The sequence below is a fragment of the Buteo buteo genome, chromosome 5 (genome assembly GCF_964188355.1).
Source record: "Buteo buteo chromosome 5, bButBut1.hap1.1, whole genome shotgun sequence".
Classification (NCBI taxonomy): Eukaryota; Metazoa; Chordata; class Aves; order Accipitriformes; family Accipitridae; genus Buteo; species Buteo buteo.
In genome coordinates this window covers 16,398,386-16,419,816 of record NC_134175.1, presented here as the reverse complement: position 1 = coordinate 16,419,816, position 21,431 = coordinate 16,398,386, and the positions used below count along the sequence as shown (strand labels likewise).

The following is a 21,431-nucleotide window of genomic DNA, read 5'->3' as shown; positions in this document are numbered from 1 at the left end:
GACACGCATGCATTAATGGCTGCAGCCTAACTGTTTTTCTAATCTCTTATTGCAGCTTGGAGCCTGTGAAGGTTTTGTAGCAATGGTGTTGTGGCAATTTGATTTGCAGAAAATGTGTAGTGGGGTATACATTGCCCAACTCTTGATTCACTTTTACAGAAACAATTTTTAGAAATCTGCTGTTGTGGTTTAACCCCAGCTGGTAACTAAGCACCATGCAGTTGCTCACTCTCCCCGTCCCCCACAGTGGGATGGGGGAGAGAATCAGGGAGAAAAACAAGTAAAACTTGTGGGTTGAGATAAGAACATTTTAATAGAACAGAAAGGAAGAAACTAATAATGATAGTAATAGCAATAATAAAATTACAACAATAATAAAAAGGATTGGAATATACAAAACAAGTGATGCACAATGCAACTGCTCACCACCCACCGACCAATGCCCAGTTAGTTCCTGCGCAGCGATCCCCTTAGGCCAGCTTCCCCCAGTTTATATACTGGGCATGACGTTACCCCTTTGGCCAGTTTGGGTCAGCTGCCCTGGCCATGTCCCCTCCCAACTTCTTGTGCCCCTCCAGCCTTCTCACTGGCTGGGTATGAGAAGCTGAAAAATCCTTGACTTAGTCTAAACACTACTTAGCAACAACTGAAGACATCAGTGTGTTATCAATATTCTTCTCATACTGAACCCAAAATGTAACACTATACCAGCTACTAGAAAGAAAATTAACTCTATCCCAGCTGAAACCAGGATGTCTGCTTTTGAGCAAAGTATGGTTTTTGAGGGCTAGAATATGTTGTTGTTCCTGAACCTAAAGTTTACATTTTGCTGTTTACTCCTGAGGAAAGAAACTTAAGTTCTGTTGTGTATGAAGATTCACTAAATAAAAAACATCCTTCTCCTTTTTAAAAGTACATTACAAGCACAGTTCAGCATCTGTTATGGCGGGCCTCATGATTTCAGAAGACACGGTTTAGCAGTCTGTCTGAAAGTGAGTTAGAGGTTGCATGAAGAATATGTTGTTACTGAAATTGCACAAGTATGCTATTTCACTCCAAAATACAATCACATACTCTTTGAAACTTGCAATGCTGATAAACCAGCCATGAAAACATGGAAATTCATACCACAATAGAGGAATTCTGTGGAAATTCTATGGAAAATTAACTTCAAGGATACTGACTGGCTCATGATAAAAATTACATCAACATGATTGCCTCATGATAAAAATTATATCAACATGATGCAAGCTGCCTTTGCACTTCTCAAGAAAAGCCCTTCTAAAATTGTTGCCTATAGTTACAGAGAAAATCATTGATCACCAAAAAGCATCAGGCTCCGTTATTTAACTTGAGGAATCAGCATGCAGAAGAGATGAGAAGGGAAGTTCACTGCTTACTTTGCTTGATCTTTTCAGAAAACTTCTTGCACCCTCTGGTATCAAAGGGGTGCTGAAAAATAGGGTGGGATAAAAGCTGCAACAGTAATCATTGAAGACAGTATCCTACCATTGATATTTTTAAGCTGATGATAACAGATGATTTTAAGCATCTCGGTGGATCTTTAAAGACATTACTGAACTCGTGTGTCAGCAGATACAAGAAAACATAATACTTGCTGCTTCTCTTCTGGAAGTCACTGGAGTAATTTGCAGTCACTGGAATAATTGGATGGCAAAAAAAGCTATCTACTGCTAAATAAAGCCATGCTGAGGACTGTTCTCTGGTTCATGCCACATATCACCACCTAGTTGCCTCTGCTTCACATAATATTTGGCTGTTGGCCTTCTCTGGGTCTCCTGTAGTTCGGCTGTGATTCTTAAATATACCTATTTTGTGTGTGTGTTTCTCTAGTTCAACGTGTGAAATAAATTCTAAGTACTGTGGTATAGTCCACAATGCTGATGTTCGCATGATACCAACTGTCAATGTCATGTCTTGTGGTGTGGTGTGATGCCATGTGGGCTTGTTGGAGAGTATGTAGCTTGCCTGGATAATGTTGGAGGACTGTGCCATGGAGAAGGAGCCAAACCTGTGTAGTCTTGTCTCCATAGTGCCTACTGGGAATACTGGGAACTCTGACATGTGTTATACCGCAACTCTGCCAGAGCTTTGTCTTGAAAACAGCTTGTTGGAAGGGCCAGAACTGTGCTATGAACCTGCTAACATACAGCCTTGTCACATACAGCAGTGCAGTTGCAGGCAGCAAAGGCTTCTTTTGGGACAATAAGACAGACTGTTTTTTCTTAAATGAAGGCATGTCAACAGACAGATCTTTACAAGGCTTTGTACAGTGGATTGGGACAATTGCCTGATTGGGCATGATTTAGGACATAATAACATAGTAATTTCCTATGTACTAAATTTACCAAGCAAAGCATAAATAGCTTTAAAGCTGTTGAAATAAATACTTGTTATGAAATGTTACTTTTATTTTAGTATCCCCGAAACTTATGATTTGGGGTGACTGGCAAAATCGGGTTTGTTCTCCTTTTTTATTTGGTTATTTTTAATATTAAATTGTTGGGATGTGTATACAGGCTTTTAGGAACAGGCTTGCATTTGTTCCACTGTTTCTCCTTAACCGGTTTGTGGGAAACCAGCTCCCATCCAGATGCTCAGTGATTCTTTTAATGCAGGACTGTACTCAAGCTAGTATCATATGTCCTGCTGACAGCGTAGCACTGTGCAAATAACTTTGTATGCTTTTCATGTCAGAACTTGCCCTTGGGTAGCCAGGCTGGAGCACACAAGTGCTAGTCTGCACAATATCCCCTATGTGCAGCTGACCACCTGTATTTGAGAATTTATGGGCAAAGTGTAAAACTTCTCAAATGCTAATGGCAGTAAGTACCCATTGCTCGCATTTCCTGTAGTCCTTTGTATTTGGTATAAACCTGCTTTTGCAGAGATTCATCTGAACTTCAGATACTTTGTCCAAAATGTAAATTGGGGAAAGAGAGAAGAACTGTGTTGAGTGTTTGTTAATGGCAGTAAAAGATACAGCCTGGGACAGACTGGAAAATGGAATACATTTCAAGATGCTCTTAGTTCCTCCAAGTATTAGGGCCTCTTAGAGTCTAATTCTTGGCACGTGGAATCACTGGATACTGAATCTGTATCAAATTTGAATGTTGTAAGGTTTCTGCCTTAGTCTAATATTTCACCAGATTGTGACTTTCGGCTTTTGTCTAGAAATGCTGCATTTGCAGATGTTAGCTGATACTTCAGATCTGGTAGACAAAATCTGTTAGTTTCTTTTGAACAGTGAAGAAAGACGTAGAAACAGCTAATTGGAAGTCGGGATGTTTGCTTTGGAGATACTGTAGAAAGTATACAAGCTTTGTTTGGCTTGACGAAAAGAAAGTATAACCTAGCACACAAAGTACTGACCCAGCTGTTCAACGTAGGTTAGAAACAAACAAAAATGTAGAGTCTCTTGATCTCGTTTTAGCCAAGTTTCTGAAATTCCTTAGCGCCTCAAACTCCAATATGAACATTTTAAACAGGACAGCAAAACAGTGCTGCTTCATGTTTACACCAAAACCATTCAATGTTGTCGTCTTTGTAATTATCTTTCTTCTGGTCCTCAGGTGGCAATGAATGTATATGAACTGTCATCAGCTGCTGGATTGCCTTGTGAGATTGATCCTGCCTTGGTTGTAGCACTGTCTTCCCAAAAATCAGGTAAGAAGTTACAACTTTAAAAAGGGCGGAGGGAGGAATAAATGCACCCAGGCATGGAAGTGGTTAAAGTGCTAGAAGGAGACTTTTGTATCTTGGGTTCTTTTTATTCCTTCGATCTCCATAAATGGCATAAGAATATGAATTATTTGTGCCTGCTGCCTACTGATGTGTTAGCTTGAGAATCTTTTCAACCACATGTGAATTAACTTGTTGACCTAGAAAGGAATAACGAGTAGATGTTGAAGGAGTTTAATAGCTAAAGGTGAAAACTGCTGTAATTTAAAGACAATGAAAATAGGACTCTGTTGTGAACAGCTACAGACATGATCAGTTCTGTTGTACAGATCTGTAACAAATCTATGTCACGTAAGTAGGTGTTAGGAGCTGAAATGCCAGCTGAAAGCACTTCATGAATTTCACAACATTGTGTTATGGGTGTGTTACACCAATGTTAACATGGAGCTTACAAGGGGAAACACGGTTAAATATACATCTTAATTTCTAACATATATAGTGTTTACTCTTATTTGCTTTAAAGCACCGCTGTCTAAGCTTTTCAGTTTTGTTTACTCTGGCAGGTTTGAGGGCATGAATTAAGACTCTTAAGTGGTTTTTGACACTCTTCAGCTTTTTTCCCTGTCTTCCTTACTGAGCACTTGATTACTTTTTTTCCCCTGTGTGTTATGGATAGTTAGTGTTATAATCAGATCGTGAATACTTTAAATGCTTCCTAAGTTGTTTTTTCTTGCTTTAATAGTAGTTATTTTGGAAGGGGAAAATGCAGCTAATTCCAAGGGGCATTTTAATATTCAAACTTAAGTGTCAAGCACAATTTCTTTGTGTACCTTAAAAAAAAAAAAGTGTATTTGTTTTATATACATTATATGTGTAATATATATAGGTATATCTTTGGAAGATAGCTAGTATTTGAAATAGCATTTTAAATAGATTATTTTCATCATGGTGCAGCTGTGAATGTTTAAGCTGGGTGAACGAGACAGGGAATTTCTGTATATTTTCATGGTTGGTTAGGATTGTATATTTTGATTCTTACCTTTTGCACTTTGAAGTATTTTGCTTCTAGTAATTCAGTTTGTACAGATACACGTACTCTACTTCACCAGCTGTTGACTTTTTTAAAAACTAATCTTATACTAAGGTGTGGTGATGCTGCTATTTCTGAAAACACAAGATTTTAGCGTGAATTGAGGTGAGTGCACATCATCTTCTGCTCATTTACCAAAGGGAGAGCGCGCGAGAGAACCTCTCCTCACCTCAGAGCAGTAACTGGATTTACACCAGGCTGTAAAAATACTAATCAGCTCAGCATATGAAAGTGTTACTAACTAAATGGTTAGAAGTGATGAGGTGGCAGCAGCTTGCCTTCATTGTTGTAGATAACAAACTGGACATTTTGAAGCTCCATCCTGTGTCTTCAGGCAAGACTGACATACTATTCCTCCTTTCACAATACAGACATTGAGTTTGTTGTTGATGGGTTTAAATTTCAGTTTGGTCAAACATTTTATATTCTAAACTACCTGCAGTTGAAGGGAAATACTTTAAGATTACTTCTTTAATTAAAGAACTTTGGTTTTGTTTTTAGAAAACATTAGTCCAGAAGAAGAATATAAAATTGCTTGCCTTCTCATGGTCTTCGTGGCAGTCTCCTTGCCGACTTTGGCTAGTAATGTGATGTCTCAGTATAGCCCCGCCATTGAAGGTAATGTAAAATCAGCTAAAAATTTGCAGTGAATACTTTCTTCATAATAGTCTTGGTTGTTTCTTGAATACTTTTGCTTTAAATATTTATTTACATTTTGTAGTGAACAAAATTTAAAAATCAGCTAGCTCTAATCCAGGAAATTTCTTCTGAAAGTTGCTTTAAAAAGCATTTACTTAACTCTAGTCTGAGATAACTTTTTATGAAAAATCAGCCTTCTACTTGAGATTTTAAGAACAGTTCAGATACTGTAGGGGGCAATCTTGTCCTAGTGTGTGGAATTGCTAGAGCATACATTCTACATTAACTAGTGTGAGGTTTATTATATAATAGTATAGATGTTTTAGTAATCTTTACATTGGCTTTGGGCCACTTATACAAGGTGTCTTTTCTATATTTAATATGCTGTTCATATTACTAAGCATAAAATTTTGAAAACAGAATCTGGAAGGCGTAAGCTGTGAACAGAATTATACCCTACGCAGTAGTTCAACTTTCTTAAAAAAAAATAAAAATCTTTGCCTCAAGGAAATTCTTTGCATGTAATCCAAAAAAAAAAAAGTTCTCTTTCAGTCAAAATTAAGTTGTGGAAAAAAAAAAAAGACTGACAAAACAGTTCCAACACACACAAAAATCACCTTTCAGCTGTTCAAGCTATTTCCTTTGTGATGTGTAGCAGGGCTCACATAAAAGACCATGTTTATTCTGCATCCATTTACTGGGTACACGGTGTTTTTTCCATTTTTTCTTTTAAAGTTGCATTATTTTTAATCCAGTCAAAATCAAAGACTGTCTGAACTGACTTCTGAAAATTTAAAGTACTAGGAAAAGATCAAAAATTCTGAAAGCCTTCTGTATTACTTAATATAGTATGCAGATCATATTTTTTGAGAGTCTCGAGCTTATTGTTTTAAATTGGGTTAATTAACATTTTCTTCAGTTTTGAGATATTAGGGATTTTTTAACTCTAGTTGTATTTTAAATTAATAATTTAGCCTTTTGTCAATTGTGAAAAAGTTGGATAAATCTCTCATGCAATGAGTAGGACTTTAAAATTCCTAACTTTACAAATCAGTGTTAAAGTTAACATCTTTTTATGATGAATAGGGAGAACAATGTGTAACCTGCAGAGTTGTTTCATGTTATCTGCACTCACAGTGTTTCTATGGCTTTTTGCGAGCTTCTTCAAAGTCATGATGGTTGAATGAAAATCTCAGAATACAGGCAACAGGAGGGAATATCAAATGTGATTGGTGAGGGGCACAGGTAGAAACTTGCTTGATAAAGGACAATCAGGTTGATTCTCTTAACTCAGTCCAAATGAACTTGCTTATATATGTTTAAGACCACATCTCTTAAATATTACTTGTTTATATTTCGTAAAAGAAACCCTCTGGAAGCACTTTCTGCTACCAATTTCTCCTTCAAAAGCATCTTTCTTACTGTGTCTCAAAACTCGTACTACTTGCCAGGGGGACAGTACTAAAAGTTTTTAACGGTAATTATATTTTCACATTCATCCCTCTACAAATTTATTTCTAAGAATGTTGGTCAGGCTAGCTAGAGGTTCTGCAGCAGGTTAGAGCTCATATGGGTTTGCCTCTCTCAAACTCCTCTCTCTTCCAAGTCCTCAGGGTCTTAGCAGGCTGAAACAACAGATAGTTCTACCTTCTGCTTATTTTATATCATGTAGCCTAAATATTCCAGTTTCTGCAATTTCATTTACATTCAGTAACTCTTAACGTGAAGTCAGACAAAGCCTGTTTCAAAGTGGGTTCTTAAAGTAAGTACAGTTAATAAGATCTCATAAAACTGTGACTGGAGAGAAGTTACATCTAGAACTCAAGCCCGTATTAGGAGTTTGTACTGATTTTATGAGATGTGGCCTCTGTATTATGTAATTCTTTACTGAGTGGGCTCTTCTTTATTGAGAGGAAAAGAGTCTGGCAAGAGGATTATATAAAATACGTTCACTTTACAAAAATAACTGAACAAACAGAATAGACCTTGTCAGTCCTGCCTTCCTTGCATAATATTACTTTTTCCTGTGTCCTGCCCTTATTGTAGAACATCTGGCTTTAGACATTTGATATAGATGCTATTTCCAGAATGAGGGTTTAACGAATGCTGCTTTTTATGAAGTAAACTCCCTGGACAAATCCCAAATTTATCCATCAACAAGTCACAGATTTGAAGGAGTTTTAGCTTTCTAATCTGGCAAGACATACCTCCCAAATACAGGCAGTTCTTCGACAGCTTTTAGCAATGTCTGTGTTCTCTCTGCCTGCTTCAAGATCAAGCCTGTATTCTTCCACTAGCTCCAGATAAAGGCTCAGGCTCTAACAGAACTTTACTTTTGTTCCCAGTAAGAAATCTGAACTGCTAGTCAAATACCAGGCTAGAGGACTAATTTGTCGTCTAGAGGCTAGAATAGAACACTAGTCTGCGAGAGACAGCCTTTTCTAAAGTCTTGAAACCTGCTGCAGGTTGGAAGATAATGATTTGTCAGCTGAATTCCCTTGATGATGCTTTTTCTACAGTCTCTGAGACATAAAAATGAAGTCACTTGAAAAAATCAAGCCATTTCAAAAGCAAATATAAACTTAAATCAGCAGAATTAAGCAGAACAGATGTTCTTGACTGATGTTCAGGGAAAGTGGTGACCTTTTTTTGGACTAGCATATTCATGCAGCAATATTTAATTGAAAAATTGGAGACAGTAGGAGTATCAACTCTGGGGGGCCTGCTGGTGGAGATCCATAGAAATCTTTGCTGGGACCTACTAGTCAGCATATTCATAGACCACCCAGAAGGAGGGTGAAGAGTGAGGTGAGAAAATTTTCATATCATGTGAAGTTATTGAGGATATTAGAGGAGTAAAGAGCTGCAGATAGATATTATGATACTGAGTAAATTGTGCAACAGAATGACAGTTCAAATTCATTTTAAGTAAGAATAGAGATATGCATGGGGAAAAAAATAATTTTTCTCATGTGGAGTGATGGGGTCTAGCTGACCTCACTGTTCAGACATGATCTTGGAGTTAGAATAAACGAGTGAATGAAAAAATGAGCTCGGTGCTCAGCAGTGGTCAAAAAGAGTTGGTAGGAATCAGTAGTATTTGCATGCTTGTATGCTTCCTAACTCCTTCAAAGACGTCCTCCTTTTCATATGCTAGCACTTTCCCAAGATATTTGCTCAGGTGTCTATTAATTTTGTTGTAAAGTGGTAGACTTGACTTAATTTGCCTAGAAGAGCTATCAGGCTTACTGAGGAGCAATTGTGCTCTCTTTGAAAACTGGTGTCATTTAATCACCTTCCAGGCCTCTGAAGCCTGGGTGAATTTTAGGCAAGATGTTATGTACAGCAATTAGCAATTCAACAGTTTTGTTCTTGAGTACCTGTAGATCTCTTGGGTGAATGCTGTCTGGGCATGACAACTTGTTCCTTTACACAGAGGGGAGAAAAATAGCCAATTAGGTGGAAGAATACTGCTTGCATGTGTCTTTTTAGCCTAGTCAAGTGGTAATACCCTCAAGTTTTGTAGAGGCCATATAAACTTCCAATATATTATATTTCCTTATTTCTAAAACCCATGGGGATCTTTGTCACATTGTTGTGATCATTACAGCATTCCAAGGGAGATCTGTACTTCTGGTGGCTTTCCTGATACCAAGTTCAAAGTACCAGTACTTTGCTCCCGTGGTGTAGGATGCTAAAAGTTGATCTTTCATTGTGATGTCTGTTTACTCTTTGGTGATATTTTCCAAAGAACACTTTCATTTTCAAACATGATGCTGAGGTAATTTGTGTATGTTTTTGTTTAGGGCATTGCAATAACATTCATTGCTTGGCAAAAGCTATCAACCAGATTGCTGCAGCTTTATTTACCATCCACAAGGGAAGCATTGAAGACCGTCTTAAAGAGTTTTTGGCTGTATGTATAACTTCATTTCTAGAGCTAGCTCCTCTAAAATGCCACTTAAATCCACCCCTTAATGCCCCTCAATCTGTTTTTATACATAGTCTAGCTTGCGCAGTGCTGTCATTAAATAATTGTTTGCATTGCAAGTGCTACCTTTATGGCGGCAATCAGCTGTGAGTAATTTTAATCACTGTATGTAAATGTAAAGATTTAGATTAGTATGGATGAGTATTGATTAACCAAGATTTATTCCAATAGCAATATTGCTTCATAATGCTTGTAATGCTTGTTATTTTCCTGTAGTTATAGATTGCAGAGAAACCAAAGTTACTGTATAATACAGTGTTGATTTTGATTAGGAGAAAATCAGGTGTGGGTAAGTTACTTTTCTGAAGACTAGCAATAGGTTAAAATTTGTATCTTAACAAGAAGAATTATCTGTTGACTTCAGGAAGTATTTTCAAATTCAGGTGAAAAATGTAATATTAATTTGGTATGCAATACAATTGATTTCATATAAGTCTGGGTTTGGTGCACCAGAGACAAAAGCATATTGTTAATACAAGTCTATATGTAGATTAAATTTAGTAGCAGTCCTTTAGCAATAGTCAGCTGTGATGTTGGGAAGTAACACTAGCAAATCAGTACAAGTGTCTTTTTTTTCCCGGTATAATCCTTAGTATTTTAGCACATACCATCTCTTACATTGTGGTGGCCTGTGACTCAAAAAAAGAAATGTGCAATGCATATAAAATCAAGATTCTGTCTAGCAGACTTTTTCCCATGATGTGTTGGACTCCTCAGTTTGTTTTACTTATTCAAAGGCAGCAACTCCAGAGTGGCTTTTGAGTTGTACCTTTTGACATGTCTGCCATTTTTAAACAGTAGCTGTCTGGTAGTGGTATGTTACAGGGATATTTGGGGAGAGGAAATTTTATGCTTCAGAGTAGGCTGAAGATCAAGGCTTCTGAAATCCTTAGTGATGCTAAAAAAAAAATAAATCAAAAGCCCTTAGGTGGTAGTGATGCATTTTAAATACATTTTGGTGTGCTGCCTGAGTAGAAATAGAGTTTTTAAAGTGGCTCTTAATTAAGCCAATACTTGAAGGGAAACTAAAGGCTAAAATGGCAGCTACTGATTTTGCAAAATATCTCTTCCCCCCCTTATTTTAGGTGTCTTACACACTTACAGGCATTGGATAATGGTAACTTTCTGTAACAAGAAGTCCACAGAAAGAATTTGTTTGTTTGGGTTGTTTGGTTTTGTTTTGTTTTGTTTTGTTTTTTTCTTAAAAGGATCTTTCATTGCTGGAAGTTCATTGCATTCTGTAAAACAGAAAAAACCTTTGGTCATTGACCTTGTCTAATGCAACTGCTGGCTGTAAAAGATGAAAGAAATGGTTGTGTCAAGTTGCATACATTTGACAAGTGAAGGAAACCAGTATAGTTTCATGTGATAAAAACACTTTTGGTATGAGGCTTGCATTTTTTTCAGTGTTTACAAGCTGGTTTCAGACCACTGCTTTTACTGCACAGACCATGACTTGATGGTTCAAATATTTTGATAATCTTTGTTTTCTAACACCTTTTATATATCACTTACTGTTAGTCTGAAAGAAAAATATTTCTCTTAAGAAGAAAATGTACTGCCGGGGATGATCTGCTTTCCTGTCAAACTTAATTAAGTACAGAAAAAGCTTACTAGGTTATTTAATACCAATGAGTATGTGTTAAGATTATTTTGAAGTTTGCACATTCACTTTATATTACAAATTGATTAATGACAGAATTTGTTCAAGAGGAGTCTTGATTTAGATTTTAAAGTTAACATTTTAAGTTGAAATCCATTTCTGGTAAACATGTGGTTTAGGCACATTGCCATTGCTTGATGTGAGGGCATAAATGATGATTGTACATCTGAAAGTTGAAAAGAGGTTTTTTTAGGGGTTGGTTTTTTTTTTCAAATTCCTGTAAGGCATGAAAACATGGGTTGTCAATGCATCTGCAAATTAAGTGTTTTACTGTATTCTGTCATCCTGAGCTTGTAAATACCTAAGTATGTGTTACAAGTTTCCAGGATATCTTTTCAAACTAAGTATTGTAGGGTTGCTCATGGTCTGATAAAGTATTATTCATTTACTTTTAGGATGACATTTCTTCAATTAAAATTATAGTTTAGGAAGTAAAACTTAATTTCTTCTTCTATTGCAAAATGGGTATAACTTCAAACAACAAAAACTCCAATCACTTTAAATCTTACCAAAATGCAGTAAGTTTATATGCATTTTGGGAAGGAGAGAGAAAGTGAGCTCTTGATCCCATGGAAGTTCTGTCATTAATTACAGTAGACTTTATAATGGTCAACCAATGATTACAACCACAAGTTCTTTGCAATAAATTAATTCACTTTTTGCACTAAATAGCACATAGTGCTTATTAAACACTGCTAGAAATAAAAAAAAAAAGGGGCTCACTGAGACTAAAGCACAGTGATGGTTTGTGTGTTCAGGTTTACTTTCCTTTGTAGTTATTAGTACACTGCAGTGTCTGTTGGCTAGGATATTGATTTCTTCGGAAAGGTTTTGTGTGTGTATAGCAAAATAGCAGAAGTCAATCAATGCATTGTTATATTTATTGCTTCAAAATACTGGTTTTTATGTAGCTTGCATCGTCTAGTCTACTGAAGATTGGCCAGGAGACGGACAAAACTACTACAAGGAACAGAGAATCTGTTTACCTACTACTAGACATGGTAAGCTTTTGTCTATTTTATGTGTTACTAACTTAAGGAATAGGCTCCAGATTGCGTCATTCAACAAGGGCGTTTTGGGTGTCACCTTGTGTTTTGCAGCTTATCAACCAGTGGAAATAATTTTATGTCATTCTTCCTGGCATTCTAATGTCAGAAATTAATTTTTTCACTCCCCCAACACACACACACACATTTTTACCATCGTCCTTTGTCGCCTAGAGCATTGTATCACATTGTTCAGATCATTTTCATTGATCATCTAGTACATATAATATTAAAATGAAATTTCACATTAAAGAAGCACTGTTCAGAGTGTGTGAGGGAAAATCCTCTCTGCTCAGAGGCTTTTCTTCCAGTATTCTGTATCTTTTGGAAGTAGCAGGAGTGCTATATGACTATATATATGAAAGCTAAATGACTAGCTTTGACAAGTGGTGAGTTTATTGCAATGTGTTTCTCCCTAGCGTTTAAACTTTGTATTACTTCTTTTTGCTATGAAATACGTGAGTGGTGGTGTGCTGCAGACCAGAATTATCTCCATGAAATAGATTAGCAGCTGCAGGCAGTGGAAGGTATTCTGCAAAACCTTGTGTTTCTGGTATTTTTCAGATTGTGCAGGAGTCTCCATTCCTGACAATGGATCTCTTGGAGTCTTGTTTCCCTTACGTCTTGCTGAGAAATGCATACCATGCTGTCTACAAACAAAGTGTCACATCCTCTGCCTAAGTATCTACTTACTGGAGATAAGACATAGCACGCATCTATGTGGCCTCAGTTTTATCTGTAAACTGTGGAGCTATTTTACTTTATGGCCTGATGAACAGTTTTGTGGATTATAAACTTTTTCCATAAAGTTGTATTTCTGATCAGTGGTTTCTTAATATGGTTGTACTACAATATAAGCTTGGTTGATTTTAGGTTGCACATTCATGGAAAGATCTTCTTTCTCATTTCTTCCTCTTTTTTTTTCTTTTTTTTTTCTTTAGAGCATCAGTTATGTTTAAAAAAATACTACTTCTGCTATATGTTTTTTGATATTGATCATGCAAAACAAAAATTGCTTGTTTATTTCCCAGAAGAAAAATGTATTTAGTGATTATTTTAGATAGTGTAGCTTTCATCTGTGTGTAAATTATTTCATATAGGGAGAGTTATAATCTTGTACCTATTGTTCTTATTGAAAACAAATATTGGATGTGCATTTCTGTGAAGTAATTACAGCATTTCTAGTTTTATTTTGAAACATTCACCAATTACGTACTATGACACTATCTAACATTAAAAATGTTATAGGACTGCTTATCCTTCAGACAGCGATCCTCTCCCAATACTCTTAAACAACAGCAAGTGGTGTTGTTTGTATAAAGCATAGTGGAAATTTTTTTTAAACTAACTTCTGTGGTGCCCTGTTGGCATTAACACTACCATTGTACCCTGCTGTATAATAAACATTCTTACACATTTATCACGTGTTGATAAAATGTTAGCCCTTAACCACTTTTTATATGTTTTAAATTTTTGAAATTCAAGTGTACCTTCCATAACATACAATAAACACTAGACTGTATTATCTGTAGGTGAATTATTTTTAATATAAATGTTATCCTAGTATTTTAAGCTTAAACTGTGCTGTTGTGCATTGATTTACATCTCACAGTTCATTAAATATCAATCCATAGAGCTTTTATGTGAAGACTTCTTTTAATCCTTCACCTTCTGGCTTCTGCAATAGTGGATCTTGTAAAAAGTTGGAAGAAGGAATTAAAAGCAATGTAAAAAGTGTCAGTTTAGTGCCATTATCCTTTAAATCTTTATTTTACATAATAAAGCGAGAAAAGCATTTATATAGTACATAGCGATGCCAATTGTACCCATGGAAGTAAGTGTATTGTTCAAATATAAAACTTGAAATAATCATAAAACAGCAGAGTGTTGCTAAAACTGTAACATCAGACATTACTGAGACAGATGTATAATAGGCCTTTTTTTATCAATTGTGCAAATTGGCATGCAGGGATAACATTGGCTCATTTAGCCTGAAAGCTGACCAGATGGTTGTGCTCTTTAATCCACAGCATATAAAAGCTATGTGTTTCTCAACAGGCTCTGGACATTGTATAGAGCCCCTGTTCTTGATGCAACTTATATGCATGCTGGTAACTTTTTCTATTATGAAAGAGCTGTTGTGTGCTCAGTTACAATAGCTTCCTCTGTCCAGAGGAAAAAAGTACTGGAATAAGATTGTCCTAAGGAAGTAAGACAGTACATCTATATTTTTCCTAATTATGCATTTTATGTTATAACCATGGAACTGTTTTTAAATTGATAACTTAGTACTGTAATGAATAAGTTTGTTCATAAAGAAGTTAGGTCAAATGCGAGACTTTGAGTTCTATTCTGTAATATTTATAATCTAATACATTCAAATGTCTTGATTTTTAATTAACATTTTGATTGTAATGTAGCCTTTTGTGGAAAAATAATGCCTTTTTTTCAAGACTGATTCTTGAAAAACTGAAGTTTAAGAAATAACCTATTGTGTTTCTTTAATCTTTTTAAGTACAAAGCAATTGTATTTGGTCATTTACCTTAGATCGCTGTCAGCTTTCTGCTGAGGTGTTACTAAACTAAGCCTAGAAAATAGGTAATCTCTGACAAATAGATAACGAGTGCAGTATCTCTGTAAGAAGCAATTTCTGATGCAGTCGGATTAGATTTAGTCGTGAACCTTTCAGACTCAGCAGTTTCTATGGGAGCCCTTACGTAATTGGGCTGTGTTGTCTGGCACACAAAGGCCTGAGATGGTGCCATTTTAACTACCCTTCCTGCAAGAACTCAGACTAAGCTCAGCACCAAACCAAAGAACTGAGAAACTGGGGAAGAATTATGTGGACTCATCCATGTATTGGTTGGATTTTGGAGGGGTTTGGGGTGGCAGTGGGAGGGTGTCCTTGCTTTGTTCTTGTTTGCTGTATTTCTATTATTTCTGATTTCAGCTGAGCTACCACAAAGCTTTTTAGGGTTCAGCCTGCTTGTGTGGAGGGCAGAGCACATCAAGTATAGTCCTCAAGGCAGCCTGTGTCCATGTACCATGCAAACCATAATAAGCCTGTTGAACAGTTTGTTGAGAAAGAAGGTAGAGAAGGAATTTTTCCTCTGGAGCCAGCAACACCATGTCCACAACTTAGTAAGTTCAGCTGTTGACATTGTATACCAACTCATCTCAGGTGGCTTTTTGTGCATTTCCAGAAGTGTTTGTAATTACTGGAGCATGAAGCACAGACAGCTGAGGTGGTCCCATATGGAGCCAGTTTGGATCAAATATCTAATTCGCGGGGGAGGGCTCTGCCTCATGAGAGAGAGCATGGAAGAAGAATGTCCTGTTGCTGCCCAGAAAACTGTGTTTGGGGTTTTTTTATTTATTTAAAAATGGTGTCCATCAGGACAAAAGATTACCATTGAAAATAATAGCTACCATTAAACCTTTTTTGCTGTAGCAATTTGTATTCTAGACAGGAAAAGGAGTTGGTAACCAAACTGACACTTGGAGTATACTAGTTTTGATGCACTGGAGAATAGCATTCTCCCCAGAAAATGTTGAAATGAGGCCGGTGATTTGAGGGAAGTTATGAGCCTTCTTCAGCAGGTCATCATGGGCTTGTATGACTTCAGGGGTTATTCATTCCAGATTCAAGAATTCTCAACCACAAGTAAATATCCCGTGCCTCTAAACTGTATTTTTGCCAAAAGTTTCCCTGGTCCTGGGATTCAACATTGTGATTCATACTACAGAGTGAACTATCGGTTACTTACCGGTAACTATTATAAATTCTGTAAGCATGTGTATATCTGAACTAATGCTGTTAACGTTTTTTTAGGTGAATCACTCTGTCAAGCTGAACTAAACTCAAAGCTAGGTTTGTAGGTGTGGCCAATTATTCTGTTGAATCAATAAAAGAGTTTTTTAGACATAGGCTTCAAATTGTTTTCATATTCAAATTCAAGCATCTTTTAACTCCATAATACGTTTTGGATACTATAGAAGTAATTTTCATGGATGAGGACCACCGTTTTCAGTGTTGTCAAATAACCAGTTTTCAAAAATACTGAAGTTCTGCCTATTTTTTTCTTGAAATAAAATTTTTTAATTTTTATGATAAAGGTATATCTTCCTCTGAAAAGATAAAAGTTTTTTTACTTGAATTGACCACTCCCTTTTTTATGCTTGTGCTATTTGTTGTGTTACAAAGTCTGTAAATATTTGTACTAACACATAACAAAATCAAAATGCCCCCCTGACCTGTGTCCAAAACCATATCTAATTTGCTATTAGTCATGCTGTTTCTACTACTACAAGGTCAAAACGACCTGCTCACTGAATATAGTGTCAGTGTGTCTTACACAATTCAGTAATAGAAAATGTTGGTATTAAAATCAGAATGAAAATCGTATGTTGAGCTTAGCGTAAAGCAAGCAGATTTGAATAGTTTCTTGCATAGACTTTCAGGCTATTGCCTTGTTCATGATAACAGCAATCTTAAAAATTCCCTTCTCACAAATATTGAAGGTAAATAATAAAAAATTCTCCTGACAGCTGTGTCAGTACAGATGCGAGCTGCAAGGCTGTTACAGCTGAATGTTTAAGATCCTCATGCTAGTAAATCCAGTTCATTGTCCATTAACAACATAATTTCATATCTTGTCAGTACTCACTTCAGGTTGCAACTGGAAGATGGGGAAGGCGTTATTGCAGGCTACCTGCAAACTCTTCTGCTCTTGCCCTCCCTGCCCTTGTCATTAGCCTTGGAGTTTGGCTAAATTTGAGGTAAACTCGATGGGCAGCCAGGGCAGAAAAGACTTGCAGTTGGCAAGAGCAGTTATTATTTCTAAATACAAATTAAATTATAATCTTTTTAATAATAGCAAGGACACAATGGCAATGAAACCGTTCCTTGCATAGGCACACAAAGGAAAGAGAAGTAAAACTAAGAATGCACTGTAAATCAATCTTATGCTAATTAAAGTGATAGAGGAGTGAAAAGAAAAGGGAGGTAAGGGGAGAGTTGAAAGTGATGATCACAGAGTGCTCAGAGAAGTCAGGAAAGATGCTGCTCAGTGACTCTGAGTCCGTTTTGTAACACTGAAGTCTTATTTGACACTTCATGGATTAAATCTAGATTGTATCTCACAGACTTCAAAATTGCATTTAAAAATTTCAACTGAGCTCTCATCTATTTTCCACTCTGTACATGAAGCAAACCTGTCCAGCTTTAGGATCATTTGTAAATAAAGGATGCTTGAAAGTGTAAAAATTTGAGGCATCTTGGCATGAGCATGTGTTTGCCAAGACCAAGTCAGCAGAACTGGGTAGGAACATCTCTCTCATGCCTGTTACAGTGAAACACTAAAGATGGTCTGTGCTCTTTGGATTTAGTTCCATTTATGTCTTTAAAGTGGAAGATGTCAGGAATTATGTTTAGTGTTACAATGAGATCACGTAAGTGAAAGTTCATCTCAGCAGTTTATTATTTTGGATAACAAAGCACTTCAAAGGGCTGAAAAGCAGCTGTGAAAATGGGCTGTGCCTGTGACATTTGCTTTAGAGGTAACCTTATTAGGGGAAATAATTGCACCACTATTTTCATAATGATTTTTGTTTGAATGCCAAGAAAATACGTGAACTTTCATCTAGTAAAAGCTCAGTGGGAAACCATAGTGACAAGACAGTAATAATGCATTTGAATTTTATCGTATAATACTAATTTTTTGCTGGCTAATCTGTGTTGGCACAGGTGCCTATTGAAAGTGATCACAATCATTTGCTAAGGGGCGTGTGGAGTCAGTTCATTTGGTTTTAAATACGTCTCTTCAGCTGGTGGAAATGGACACCATTCCATGGATTTTGTTGGCCAAGCTGACACTTAGCATAGTTGCAATAGGTATCAGATGCCCTTCAGGAAGGATCCTGGAGCTTTGAAACCAACATTACCTTGGAGTTTCTCAAAATCCCAGTTATTGGCAGAAGATCCAAGCAGCAAAAAAGTTGCGTATCAATATTGTAATTTTGCAGGTAGGTGATGGGGACAGAGAACAGTGAGTAAGGACACAGCCTCTAGAGTAACATTGAGGTGCCTGGACTTCAAATTTTAGGTCTATGTGCTGTTAAACACCCAGTGACCCTAGCGTGAAGGGGGAGAATAAAATTAAAGGCCATAATAACCATTGAGGACCACTTTAAAACCACCATATATGCTGCTTGAATCAAGTGGGATGGGGCTGTGAGGGTGTGGGTAGTTTGCAAAAGCTGAGGTTGGAGCTGAGATGTGAAGCAGGCAGAACCCCTGCTGCCTTCTCCCTAAGGAAAGCTACCAATAAAAAATCCTGTGGTATTAGAAAATGCCTTTTTCTAAACTTGTATTCTGATGATTCCAGCATGGTGACTGACAGCCCTGTGAACAGAGGGTGGGCTCATCAGGTATTTAATTAGTCCTTAGTGAGCAGGTAAAATACACAAAACCTTGATGAAGTTATTCCTGTCCAGTTAAACTGGCAAATATTTCTGCGTATGCTTGTGAGCTATACTGCTAAAAAATGATTTGTGTTTCCAATTTTGGTAAGCAAGCCTGTGGCTTTGGGGAGAGGAAAAAAGCAGCATTGTTGTATGACAGTCTATAAATGGGGGGGGGGGGAACCAACCAAGCAACCCTAGCCTGAGAAAAGCTTGTTGGGAGGTTAGTTTTATGGATCTTGTGAAAACAATGCTAGGGGAGGGACGGCGAAATGGCCATGCTTAAAACATATATTTTCTGGAAAAATGCCACTGGCTTTTTCCCTTGGTATTAGTTCAACTATGTAGGTTTGAGTAGAGAAGTAAAGCAACTTTAAAACATGTAGTTCTCAGTGCTATCACCCCATTATTCAACTTCTTTTTTTTATTTCTTAGTTAAAAAAACATTCTTAATATCATCAGGGAACTGGAGGAAGATAAACATGTTAATAATTTCCTGGGCATGATTTTTATTCTATCACAACTAAAGTATGTGTGGGATTAAGAACTATGATCTGAAAGTCCAAAAGTTCCCAGAATATTCCCCAAATCACCTTTTTTTGGTAGGGGGAAGAGCTTTAGCATGGCCCAGTGCATACTTTGAAGTGATTGTAAATCACTGGATGTACTCAATGCTCTGGACTGCTGCACAGAGCTGAAAGATCGGGTGAGCAAGGAAAGGGTTCTCAGAAAAAAGATTTTTGAGGAGACTGGGCACTTATTTTAGGCTAGGCTGTGGATTATGTTACTGTGTAATGGCTTCACATTAAATAGTATTATGGCTTAAATAGCGTTATGGTATTTGTGCTTATAGACCGCCCGCTCTTCCTTAATTTTTGTGAATCTTTCTACACCTATTTTCTACCTTCATTACTATCTCTCACAGAAGTAAAAATAAAGTGGCAGAACATGAATGAACACCCTCGTGAAGTCACAGCAGCAGCTACAGCCTCAGCAGCTATGCCCGATTTTGAAGTTTTTCAGTAAATCAGAAACGGGACGAGAAACTGAGTTGTGAAGTTAAATATAAGCATCCAGGAGCTACTCATCTGGAAAGCATCTTCAGCTGTGCATGCTTACTGCTGTAAGGGGTCTGATGGAGCGAGGGTGCAGTCGAGGCGTGCATGTAAGGCAACAGGAAGAGTTAAAAACTCCTGGGCATGTGGGTTGACTTCTTAAAATGAAATTGGTTTTATAGGATTAGATTTCATAGTTTTCAGCTTACTAGAGCATCTGCTGTTTGTGTGGCTCGCAGGTGTGTTAATAAAAGCTCTAGGGGAAAGGTGATGTTTCTTTTCCTAAACTTGCTGAGGTTCCTATAGAGAGTCCTCTGTGACCCCACCAGTAACTGCTGAAAACATGCGTAAAATACACGCGACATGTGCTGGCTTCTGTTTACAGATAATACTTGATCCTAGGGCATGTCAAATACAATCAGCTCCCACTGAAATCACTGAAAAACTGAGTCTGAGTTTCAGCACCTGGCGATCTTAGGCTGTTGCTGTAAAACTCAACTGTTTGTGCAGGGCTTATTTTTAGGCACAGGTGTGATTCGGTACTTAATACTGCTGGGTGCTGCTAATAAATCTGGGTAAGCAGGAGCAGAGGCAGACTTGGGCCATGCAACCGGAGAGGCTGTAAATCTGAAATAGTAAATTCACGGTTTAACAAAATTAAATTCTGAGTGGTTATGGCCTTTAAGCTGGGCATCTCACATTATTTCTGCAGGGGCCAGACTAGAAATGCTGTGTAATGTATATGGTATTATAGAGCTTGGCAGGTTTTTTTGCCTTAAATACTCCATCTGGAGGTGATTATAACTCGGAGAGGGTTCAGTGGATTCTGTTCTGTCTATAGTACGGCCCACAGTAGGAGGGAAGGATGTATTTTTCATTATCTTGCGTGGTCAGTGAAATAGCATATAGCAATTTGCCACATTAGAATGATGAACTGAATGCATATTAAAATTGAACATCAGTACATAATACTACCACAGAGGCTATCTCACATTCATAAATACTTGAACTATAGTTTGAAAAAAAATAAGAATTGTATGCCTGGAAGGAAAGCAGCTGAGCATCCTTCCCAGTGTCCCTTCCAGTGCAGCAGCAAGTCCTCCCCACCAGAGCAAGAACTGCCTTCAGGACACTAATTACATTTCAATCGGTACAGATGAGTCACTGTAGATGGTTGTACTTCATCTTTGCACTGGAGAATTGCTGTATTAACACAGACTGATGAGGAACAGTGGAATTAAATGAAAATGGAGTTACTTCGCTCTGAAACGCAGGCAAATGCTCTCCCAGTCTTAAGTCCACGAGCCCGAGTACTGCCCAACCAACTGTGCTTTGGGTGTGTGATTCACTTAGCTCCCTTTTGCTGTTTTCTTAATATTTCTGCAATGTAAATTGATTCTGCAAGTATTTAGACAAACATTGTACTCTTACACCACTCACAATACTGTTATTTGGAGGGCGACCTTTGTGAAACTGAGGACAAAGTTTCTGCTCTTAGTGCCTCTGAAAAATAGGCTCCTCTCACATTTCCTAGTTTTAAGTCTGATGCTTTTGCCTTATTTTCCTATAATTTTGGTGATAAACTTGCATGACTGCAAAAACATCCAGGTATCTTCATATGAATTCTTAAATGGAAACAGGGCTTTATACATGGTGCTGCATCAGAAGAAGTACTTCTGCTTTTCTGTATTTTGAAACATGAAAACGTTCTGAATGTGATTGCAGGCTTTAGGCAATTCATTTACAAAGAAGAGAGAGTTACAGTGAACGTGATATTTAATG

The 21,431-nt window shown here is 37.2% G+C and overlaps 1 protein-coding gene across 5 annotated transcripts in view; it reads left to right on the top strand.

The window, feature by feature from the left end:
- NCKAP1 (NCK associated protein 1) overlaps positions 1-13,710 on the top strand; it is a 62,198-nt gene extending 48,488 nt beyond the window's left edge. For 4 of the 5 annotated variants that reach the window (XM_075027947.1, XM_075027946.1, XM_075027948.1 and 1 more), the window contains 5 exons: positions 3,594-3,687; positions 5,294-5,410; positions 9,238-9,347; positions 11,997-12,086; positions 12,696-13,710. In XM_075027947.1, coding sequence (XP_074884048.1) covers positions 3,594-3,687; positions 5,294-5,410; positions 9,238-9,347; positions 11,997-12,086; positions 12,696-12,812 — 528 coding nt within the window. In that variant the 3' untranslated portion in view covers positions 12,813-13,710. The remainder of the gene's footprint in view (positions 1-3,593; positions 3,688-5,293; positions 5,411-9,237; positions 9,348-11,996; positions 12,087-12,695) is intronic. The other variant, XR_012650397.1, reaches the window with a different exon arrangement.
- The last annotated feature ends 7,721 nt before the right edge of the window (positions 13,711-21,431 follow it).